The following is an 11,214-nucleotide window of genomic DNA, read 5'->3' as shown; positions in this document are numbered from 1 at the left end:
TTGGGTTTTTTTTTGGTGGTACGCGAGCCTCTCACTGCTGTGGGCTCTCCCGTTGCGGAGCACAGGCTCCGGACGCGCAGGCTCAGCGGCCATGGCTCACAGGCCCAGCCACTCTGCGGCATGTGGGATCTTCCCAGACTGGGGCACGAACCTGTGTCCCCTGCATCGGCAGGCATACTCTCAACCACTGCACCACCAGGGAAGCCCTTGAACAATTTTTTTAAAGTATAATATAAGTTAGTATGTTTACCTCTTCCTAGACAGTGCAAGAATCTTGGGACACTTAAACTTCATTGACCTTTCTTCCAACTCATTCATTGTTGTTGAGTGCTTTAATTCTACATATATTTAACCTCCTCAGTACTGCCTCAAAGTTGTTTCATAGTCAATATTGTTTAAATGCTCCTCCATATTGACCTTTCCATTGCTGTTCATTCCTTTCTGCGTTGCAATGTGCTTCCACCTGGGATTATTTCCTGTCTGCCTAAAGAACTCCCTGCATTAATTCCTTTAGTGTGAGTCTGTAGTGACCAATTCTTTCAGTTGTTGTTTGTTTTAACATGCCTTTGTTTAGCCTCTATTTTTGGTAGATAATTTTACGTGTTGTAAAATTTTAGGTTGGCAGTTATCTTCTTCCAGCATTTGAAGGTGTTATTCCGTTGTCAGCACTTGAAGGTGTTATTCCGTTGTCTTCTGGCTTCCTTTATTTCTGTTGTGAAGTCCGCTGTCACTTTACCCTTCCACAGGTCATGTGGTTTTAGTTTTCCCCTCTGCTACTCGTTTTCTGGATTTTCTCAGTCTTTGGTTTTCAAGCACTGTGCCTAGAGGAGTTTTGTTTTGTGTCGTTTTGCCTATTTATCCCACTTTGGGTTTTAGTACTCCTTAAAGATGGGATTTGCTGTCTTAGATCAGTTTTGGAAAACTCAACCACTATATCTTCAAATGCTGCTTCTGTCCCATTTTTTTCTCTCCTCTTTGTACACTCCAGCTCCCCCCTATGTTAGATATTTTCACTGTTTTGTGTGTCTCCTATGCTCTTTTCTATATTGGCCATAATTTTTCTTCTCCATGCTTTATTCTGTGTGGGTTTTTTTGGATTTATCTGCAGCTCACTATTCCTCCTACCTTCAAACTCTTCTATTGAGTTTTTAATTTTAAATGTCATATTTTTCAGTTTTATAATAACCTTTTGATGGCTTTCTTGTACTTTCCATTTCTCTGCTGAAATTCTCTATCTTGTCATCTAATTTCTTCAACATAGTTTTTACATTTACTTAAAGTCTAGGTTCAGTAACTCCAATGTCAGGATCACCTACGGGCGTCTTGTTATCTGTTTTGTTTTCTGGTTTTTTTTTTTTCTCTTCTTGGTTTTCAACTATTGACCTTATCTCCTGATGTTTCTGATTTTTTTTTTAATTTAATGCTAATCATTGGTATTTACATTGTAGAAGTAATTTGAGGCTCTAGATTGTGTTTTCTTCCGTACAGAGGATTAATCTTTTATTTTAGCAGGTGGTTAAAAAAGGAGATCACCATAATACGAGCGGAACCGAACTGATTGGATATTGCAAAGTCCATTTCCAGTTTACCTTGTAGGGTGTAGCCCTTCGTGCCTCCTGTCTAAACATCTGTGATGTTTATGAGGGCCATTCTGATTTTTGAGCTCAGAACTATGCTCCTTTTATCTTCCCATCCCCATGCGACTTCAGAAAGTTTTGCTCAGCCTCTCAGTTTCTGGGCAAGAGTTTACAAATTAGAAAATGCCTTGAAGGGGGGAAAGCAGTGTTGTACTCACTTCTCTGTACTTTCTTTCTCTTACAAGGTCTTGGCTTTCGTTACCTTGGTTCCTTGGTATCTCTCCAGTGCCTTCAAACAGATGTTTTGTCTGTATTTTTCCAGAGTTTCTAGTTGTTTCTCTGAGGGGGAGGGTTCATCTGCAATAAGTTATTCCTTCCATCACTATAAGGAAAATCCTCTTTGGTTCTTCAAAAACTGTGTATATTTACTACTTTGAAAATAAGAGCACAGTAGGAGCACAAAAAGAGTTACCACGGCAAAGTGTAATATAGTACCTGCAACAGTAAGAATGTACAATTCTGTCCTCATGAGAGGGTGAGGGAACGTTCCACAGCAGAACTGACACCTGATCGGGGTTTGAAGGATTATTACGACTCACTTAGCTTTCAAGGAGAAAGAAAAGTGTATGTAAATTCTTAAAAGCTTAGGGCATATGAGAGATGTAGTTTCAAGAACTTCTACACATTCCTGAAATCTTGCCAGATTTTGTGTAGATGATGAAATGGATTTTTAATGAAGGAAAGACTGCTTCACAAGTTGCGTCATCCAATACTGATAACATCCAGGATGACAGACTGTCTAGTTGATGTCTGAAGAACGTCCTAGAAGTATCCCCATTTCATTTTGGCAGGCGCCAACTAGGTGGTGGTGGCGGACTTGGGAACAGCATACGTGAAGTCCCAAAGGCAGGAGAAGAAGGCTGATGAAATGAAGTGAGAGGATCCAAGTAAAAGGCAGGGGGGTAGGGAGTAAGAAGATAAGGCTGGGAAGGTCAGCTGGGATCAGATCGTAAAAGGCCTCGTAAGCCAATTTAAATACATTGAAATTGAAGCTCAGAGCATGTGAAAATACTGAAGAATTTGCATCTGTCGACACAGTCTCGATTGCCCTTAATGCACTTTGCCCTTCTTTTCGTGTGCTGATAAATTGGAGGGAAGCAAAGTTGGAGGCAGGGAGACCAGTGAGAAGGCTGTTGCATTCATCCAGATAAGAGTTGTTAGTGGAGGTGAAGGATGGATTAAAGAAAAAGAGACCTCACGGTTGTTGGTGATGGATTAGAAGTTGGTAGGAATGGGAATAGGGAAAGCAACACGGACCGCTCTAAGTTTAGCCTGATAGCTGAACAAAGAGTTGTATGAGTCACTGTGATGGAGACACAGAGTCATTGGCAGGCATGTTGAGGGCTGGAGTTTAGGGATGCCAGGTTCAACTTTATTATTATTATTGTTGTGGGGGGGGGGGGCTGCCCTGGGTCTCTGTTGCGGCACACGTGCTTTTCGTTGTGGCACATGGGCTTAGTTGCCCCACAGCATGCGGGTCTTAGTTCCCTGACCAGGGATCGAACCCACATCCTGTGCATTGGAAGGCGGATTCTTAACCACTGGACCACCAGGGAAGTCCCAGGTTCAACTTTAAATGGATTCCATTTGAAATCCCTGCAGGATATCCACAGAGAGGTGCCCGTTAGGCAGCTGGATATTTACCTCTGGAACTCAATAGAGAAGTCTGGGCTGGAGATAAATATTTCTAAATGTTTAATAAAATGATAATGATTGAAGCCATGGGGGTAGCTAAGTTTGTGTAAGGGAGAGTGGTAGAGTGAGAACAATTTTATCAGATATAACCCTATGGAACCCAAGTATTTCAGGAGAAGGCTGAGCGTTAGAAATCCTTGAAAGAAACGAGAACGTGCAGCCTTGGAGAGACCATGGAAACCAGGAGAGAGGGATGTCTCTCGACTCACAGAGATAATTGCTGCCTGGAAAGACACTGCAGAGAGGGACTTAAGAAGCATCCACTGGCTTAAGGAAAAACAAGGTCACTGCTCTCCCTGTTGAAGGCAATTACAGGAAGGTTGAAGAATGGATGGGAAGCAGGGAGAGAGCAGAGTGTGGACAGCTTCTCCCTGGGTGTCAGTTCCCTCGTCCATACCTAAGATGTGTGGGATACTCAGAAGTTAACACATGAGCTGCCACTGGACTAGATTCTAATGCAGATGTGGTTTTATTCGGCCAGTACAGTGTTCAAAATGCATTTCTTCTCGGCTGAGTACAGCTACATAGACAGAACCCTTTCCAGATCCTTTGGGACAGATTAAAAAATCTTGCATACTTGGTTTTTACCTTGTGAGCTTGATACGTGGTCTAATGCTGTCTACACACAATCTACGTGAATTCTGATCAGGAGTAATTACTATTACAAAGAATTCCCCTGTATTTCATATGACTAATGTGTCTCCCTAAGACTGTTGCTGAATATAATTTGAGATCTAGACGGCAGGAATACTGTGAACGTCATCTGTGTCTTCCAAGGATTGTGGTTATTGAAGCAGGGAGTCTGCTTCAGTGTTTCGCATTGGCACTTCTGGGGTGTGTTGCACCCTTGACTACAGGAACAATTTCGGGGGGAGGAGGGTGGTGATTGCTCAGAGATATGACTCTGATGATTCTCATCGTTACCATTGAGAATATTGCTGTGAATTCAGCCACGTACAGCCTTGGATGGTCATTTGCTCCCTGGCATCTGGTGGCCTTGTTTCATCCTTTTGTTGGTGTGGCTTCCACTTTGCGGGAAACCTAATGCCTCCAAAGAGGATTCTTGATGTGCCTTGAGATTTCATAGTGAGTCCTCAGCAGAAAACACGTGGGGTGGATATACCTCGGCTTTTGGAATTCCGCTTTTCTGGTTTCTGCCTTTTGGAAAAATTGTCTGAGTCTATAAAAGGCTTTTCAGTAAATTATTTTTTCATGAACATGACTTTTCTAATGGCGTATGATAAATGTTTTATTCTTCCAAAATAATACAACTCAAATAGAAATAGATTCAAGAGTCCACGTGGTAACGAGGAAGGCAAGAGGAGAGGTCTAGAAATCACAGCCTAGAATTTTCAATGGTCACAGCTGGGATCTCAGCCTCTCCTATAACCTGTGGGAAACTGAGACCCAGAGGGAAAAGGCGGCGGCTGTTAGTCCACACATCTTGTCAGCAGCAGAGCTGGACGAGGTCTTAACCACACCTGGTGGGTGCCCTTCTGAGCAAGGATGTCCTTCCACCCTGTGCCAGAAGCTTCAGCGTCATATGAATCGGGAGATTAGGTTTGACATAAGCACACTACCATGTATAAAATAGATAGCTAGTGGGAACCTGATGTATAGCACAGGGAGCTCAGCTCAGTGCTGTGTGATGACCTAGATGGGTGCGATACAGGGGGTGGGGGGAGGTCCAAGAGGGAGGGGATATAGATGATTCACTTTGCAGTACAGCAGAAACTAACGCAACATTGTAAAGCAATTATACTCCAGTAAAATAAAAACAATAAAACCCTCCTTGATGTCACCCAAAAAAAAAAAAAATGCAGTGACTCTTCTCTTTGGCTTTTTTCTCTCCTTCACCTTGGCTTTACTTATCTTTATGCTTCCTCCTCTACCATATAAAACACTTTGTTTAAAATGTGTTCATTCCACATGCTGCGCTCGGAAGTGCCATGTGATAAATGGTAGATTGGCAGCTTTGTAATTTGCCTTGATTAGATTGTGGAGTTATGTCCCAGTTATGTGACTTCCTAAGTATTTACAGATGAGCCAGTCTGCAACTCTGGGAAGGTGTTTTATGGATTCCCCAGGGCCTTTTGTGTTCTTTCTTGTATTTCGGTGCCTCGTCCCTAGTAAAGAGAGGACCACCAGCTGCGTCTGTGCCCACGCGGCTGAAGCAGCGGCGGTAAAGACCACGCTCGGGGGTGCCTAGAGACCATCCAGCCGAAGGCTTTAGATACAGTCACCTCAGAGTGTAGTGAGAGAGCAAGTCATCTGTGAATATTTCATGCAGATGTTGTATGTTCTAACAAGAATCCCTTGTAGTTCTCTATCCCAAAGAACACTGTGCAGAGTCTGACCCCGAAGTTAAGAAACTAACCTCAGATCTAAAGGTGTGTCCATGGTCAAGATGCTTCTCAGCACTGGGCCTCATCTGAAATGGTTCGATGAGATGAGCTTTGAGGCTGGCTATTCTGCAGCCCCCCAGGTTCTAGGAGCCTTTTGTTACGTGCCTTGGCATTTCCAGTATCCTTCCTTTTCTTGGGTGCGCCAAGCACTAGGTACCATGTAGGAAGGCGCCTCTTCTTTCTATGGGAGGTGGCACTGTAGTTTTTAAGGACTAGTTTATATGCATAGTTTATCTCCGAATGCCATCATCTTTAGAAGATGAGCACATTAAAGATGAGCAGGCACTTCGCAAAAGAGGATGTCCAAACAGCCACTGAGTGTATGAAAAAGTGCTCAACATCGTTGCTCACTAGGGATATAAGAATTAAACCTCAGTGAGGGACTTCCCTGGTGGTCCAGCGGTTAAGACTCCACGCTTCCACTACAGGGGGCATGGTTTTAATCCCTGGTCGGGGAACTAAGATTCCCGCATGCTATATACACCCACCAGAACTGGATAAAATAAAAAATCTAATACTAGTAAGTATGGGCCAGGATGAAGAGCGACTGTAACTCTCATATGTATCGTGCTGGCGGAGTGTATAATGGCAAAACCATTCTGCAGACGTGTGGTAGTATCCTCCAAAGCTAACTATACACTTACCCTATGGCCCAGCAATTCAGCTCCTAGATTTAAATCCAAGAGAATCAACTCCAGATGTCCACCTAAACACAGGGATGAGAACTTTTCCGGTAGCTTTATTCGTAATAGTCCACACAGGAAACAATCCTCACATGTCCAGCAACAGAAGAATGGATAAGCAGAGTTGCTGTGTTCCTGTAATGGAATATGACACAGCAAGAGAAAGCAATGTACTGCTATGTGTAACAGCATGGGTGACTCTCCCAGCATTATGGTCAGAGAAAGAAACCAGACACAAAAGAACACATACAGTGTGGTTCCATCAGCACGTAGTTTAAGAACAGGTAAAACTAGTCTAAGATGATAAAAGCTAGAATACGGAATAATTCCAGTGTGAGGGGATATTGACTGGGAAAGGGCACAGGTGATGGAAGTGTTCCTTCTCCATATGGATGGCAGATACGTGGGTGTACACATTGGTACAGATTCAGTGAGCTGCCCAGGGAGACTCATTCACTTTGTTGCATGTAAGTTATGCCCCAATAAAAATGACTGGAAAGAAAAGTGAACTTGAGTGATTCATCTGTGAGTTTGATACTATGCACTTGGTATTTTAGGTCTAGGGACAGGTGGGGTAGTGGGAGTGACAGGAACCAGAGGGAAATGGTGTTTAGCGTGGCATTTGTTGTAACATCCCTCTTGGAGCAGTCCAGAGCCAATGGCTTGAGCTACTTCTTTGAGAAGGACATCAATTCAAATTTTATAAAAAGCAATTTGGAGCCCACCTGTGCCAGGCACTGTCCAAGGATTCTCTCCTTTCTCGAAGGCTCTAGTCTAGAGGCTTACTCCCAAGTAAAAGTATAACTTTTGGATGGAATCTAATAGAAAGTCTGGCGGGCTCTTTTTTTTTTTTTTTTAATCCCCAGGGGTGGCTGCTCGAGAGACAGCCCAAGCTCTGAAAACGCTGGCCCAGGCTGCCCGGGGGGTGGCTGCATCTACGAGTGACCCCGCGGCTGTGCATGCCATGTTAGATTCCGCCCGGGACGTGATGGAGGGCTCGGCCATGCTCATCCAGGAAGCCAAGCAGGCCCTGATCGCACCTGGAGATGCGGAGAGTCAGCAGAGACTAGCCCAGGTAAGGCCTAGAAGTGGCAATCAAGGTCATCACTGAGGTGGATGCATTGACAGGCTGTTGCCCGGTGTGAGCAGCTTTGGAAGCCTTGCATGGTAGCCCCCATAATGTGAGATGTGCTTAATTCAGTCAACAGAAAGTATGGGGGGCTTTGTTGAGACCTGCCGTTAGAACGTGAAGGACCTGGACGCAGCATGTCTGTTTTGGGCCTATGTGTGCTTACGTATATCCCTCTTCCTAGCCTGGGAGGTGAGGTAGATATGCTTGGTTTAGCTACTCGGTGCTTTAAACTCTCTCTAGTGCCTCTTCAGGTGATTCTTACCAGAGAGCGTAGACAAGGAGCCTCACACATCCTTAAAAGGCAGCATGTGGGCAACTCCAAGTTGGTCTGGAAGTGCTCAGAACATTCCACCTGCCCTTGGGCAGGGCGAGGTGTGGGATGATGGCACCAGAGGGTCGCTGAGCATAAATCCATCCCAGGGCGGGCTAACTGTGATCCAAAGGACTCAGGGCCTCCTTCCACCTCAGGACCTCTGCAGGGCTCTCTAGAAGGCAGCTGTTTCTCTTCCTCTTGGTGTTGGATACCTTTGTTTCAGAACCTGACAGAATGTTCGAGAGTTGTATTTGAGCCACAGTCAGCACTTGGCCTGGCCTTGGGAGCAGGTAGGGTGTGCTGTATCGCTGTGTCAGACCCTGTGCTAAGACAGGATGTTAACCCCAGTGAGCGGCCTAGATGAGGAGATTTAACGGTAAACAGTGTCAGGCAGACGCTGGCAGATCAGTTCCCCATCTCTTTTAGCTCTGCTCACTCCCAACACATGTGCAAGAATGTTTGCCCTGAAACCTGCTTTCTGATGGGGCTTTTCTCCCTCTGTGTATTCAGGTGGCCAAAGCCGTCTCTCACTCCTTGAATAACTGCGTGAATTGCCTCCCTGGGCAGAAGGATGTGGACGTGGCCTTGAAGAGCATCGGGGAGTCAAGCAAGAAGCTGCTGGTGGACTCGGTGAGAGGTTTTGGCTCCGGCAGGGGCGCCTGGGGGACTGGGCTCACCTTAGGTGTGGGTGGAGTCTCCTCCCCTCTAGGGGACCTCTGAGCGGCTAGCCTTTCCCTTAGGAGTCCTGTTTTTCCTGCCGATTTGCCTTTTCCTTGTTTTGCTGTCTGATCAGCCGAGTTCCCAGGTAGAGCTTCTAAAGTTTACTTCTTCTTTGAGCCCATGTTGCTGTTTGCTCTCAGGTCATCCCAGTAAGACAGGAATGGAGGGGAGGGGGTATATGATCATCTAACTTCTTATCAGGACATCTCAGGCAGTGACCATCAGGCGATAAAGGGATACAAGTGTCAAGGACTCACTGAGAGAGTGAGCCGTCTGTGGAATTACACTTTGGGGCCTGGTCCCGTCCCTGTCTTGTGAGTCCCCTTTGCGGGTACTTGGCCTTGTTCATCTTTGGTTCTTCTCTGCCTGGTCCCTGGCATATACCAGGTATGCAAGCAGTGGGTGTGATGTGACTAATATCTAGCTTAACTCTCTGGAACTTTCCACAAACAGTTACAGTTCTGCTAGTGGCACTTCTGTGGAAAAGCTATTCAGTATATTGTTAGCAAAGACCAACTGATGAATAAAATTGATGGCTGTCAGTTTAGAAGAATAGGATTTAAAGTTTCATAGCATCTGCCTTTTAGTTCCAGAAAGCTAAACCTTTGAGAGTTTCCATCTGAGAAACCCAAGATAGAGTGCTGGTTCAGAGAGTGGATCCCGAGTCAGACTGCCCAGGTGTGAATCCTGGCTCTGCCACTTAGGAGACCAGAAGCCTGAGGAAAGCTGTCCTTACCATTTTTAGATCCACTGTGTCTAGCACTGAATAGGTGTTCAAGGGAATGTACATATTTTGAAGGTCAACCTTAACAAGGGCTCAGACCACACAGAGCCTTTTAGTCTAGATGACTCACAACTGCATCCCAGGAGAGTCTGTCTTCCCTCTGCAACATACTGCCTTTGTTTCTCCTACGCAAAGTAGAACTTCTCCTGCAACGTGCCTTCTCTTGCCATAGTTACCTCCGAGCACGAAGCCTTTCCAGGAAGCCCAGAGTGAACTGAACCAAGCAGCGGCCGATCTGAACCAGTCTGCAGGGGAGGTGGTCCATGCCACTCGGGGCCAGAGCGGAGAGCTGGCTGCAGCCTCCGGGAAGTTCAGTGATGATTTCGATGAATTCCTCGATGCCGGCATTGAGATGGCGGGCCAGGCTCAGGTGAGGCTGGTGTGGCTGAGTGGAGTTGACCCTTGCCCCTCTCGACTCTGGTGGACCGTCGTCCCCTGCGGGCAAGTGGCAAATAAGAGCGGGGAAGCTGTGAGCAGCCCACACCTTTACACTGTCTTTGCTGCTCAGAGAGCTCCATGAGCTCACAAGAATGGCATTCCCAAAGATACTATTAGCTTATGTGTGAAGTTCTTCCTGGAAATGACAGATAACTTTTCCCACGATCCTCCAACAGAACTCATCATTTTATTTATGCTTTTTGGAGGGAGGGCAGCTCTGCATCCTATACTTCAAATGTGGTTTAATACTGTAAAAACTCATGTATTTGAAGTTCGGGGAGCCCACTTGAAAAGGCTGTGTCTGATCCTGAGTGTCAAGTGATTCAAACTTACCTCTTTCAGATGAACAGATAAACCCCTTGTTTAGAACAAGGGAGGGTGACTGGTCTGGTGTCAGCTTATGGAGCTGGTTTTTTTTTTTTTTTTTTTTTTTTTTTTGCGAGCTCCTGTGAACTCCCTAAAAGTGGTACCCAGGGTGTTTTTTACTCTGTTATCTACAAAGGGTTGTTTCTCGGATGGCAGGCCAGGTGAGAAATGTATCATTTCCAGAGTTGGGAGCTTCTGGGATGCAGTCAGCTCTAAATGTCCAGACAGTGATGGTAGTTTGTGCCAGGCTGAGATGGACAAGCCCCTTGATAACTCCAGCATTGTTGAGCAAGATGCTGGAGTTGTGGCCCTGTCTGTGTGCTCTCTCGCTCGCTTTCTCCCTCCCGCCCCCATTAATGCCCACACTTGTGAGACAGCACAGCTCTCGGCTGACCCACTTGGGCTGGATTTCTGTCCTGTTGTGTGCATCTTGGTCCAGATATCTGTTTGGGGAACGGTAGACACTGGGCAGAGTCTTAACAAGTTAGGCATCTGCAGACGAACTGGACTTAATGCAACCTCGACAGATAACCTGCTTCCGTTTCAAGGTGCTGCTCCTAGCTCTGCACGCTGCCTAGGAGAAATGGACAGCCCCTAATTACTCTGGCTCCTTTTGACCTTCCAGACGAAAGAAGACCAGATCCAAGTGATAGGGAACCTCAAGAACATCTCGATGGCATCCAGCAAGCTGCTGTTAGCTGCCAAGTCTCTCTCTGTAGACCCAGGAGCACCCAATGCAAAAAATCTCCTGGCCGCAGCTGCAAGGTAAGAGTGGAACAAAATGGGCGTTCACGTGTGGTTAAATAACGGCAGTGTTTGTAAGATCCACCTGACATCCTGCTGCTTTGCTGAGCGAAGTAGTGCTGACCTTCTGTTGTCAGAGTTGGAGGCGAGAGTGACAGAGATGCTGGTGTCTTATTAAACGGGCCCATTTGCATGCGCTTTCTCCCCTAAAGATGCCTTCTGTCTCCTCTTAAAGCCTTTTCAGGAGGACTTGCTTAGTCTTAAGGCCCCCACTGATGTATAAACGTAGTGACTTAG

At 45.9% G+C, this 11,214-nt stretch overlaps 1 protein-coding gene across 1 annotated transcript in view; it reads left to right on the top strand.

Annotated features, from left to right (window-relative positions):
• TLN2 (talin 2) overlaps nucleotides 1-11,214 on the top strand; it is a 447,872-nt gene that overhangs the window by 331,785 nt on the left and 104,873 nt on the right. The window contains exons 29-32 of the mRNA XM_024735251.1: nucleotides 7,287-7,495; nucleotides 8,376-8,495; nucleotides 9,542-9,739; nucleotides 10,799-10,938. Of these exons, the coding sequence (XP_024591019.1) occupies nucleotides 7,287-7,495; nucleotides 8,376-8,495; nucleotides 9,542-9,739; nucleotides 10,799-10,938 (667 nt within the window). The remainder of the gene's footprint in view (nucleotides 1-7,286; nucleotides 7,496-8,375; nucleotides 8,496-9,541; nucleotides 9,740-10,798; nucleotides 10,939-11,214) is intronic.

Source organism: Neophocaena asiaeorientalis, unplaced genomic scaffold (genome assembly GCF_003031525.2).
Source record: "Neophocaena asiaeorientalis asiaeorientalis breed wild unplaced genomic scaffold, Neophocaena_asiaeorientalis_V1.1 scaffold264, whole genome shotgun sequence".
Taxonomy (NCBI): Eukaryota; Metazoa; Chordata; class Mammalia; order Artiodactyla; family Phocoenidae; genus Neophocaena; species Neophocaena asiaeorientalis.
The sequence above is the reverse complement of the archived record's forward strand: the minus strand, read 5'-3'. Positions and strand labels throughout refer to the sequence as shown.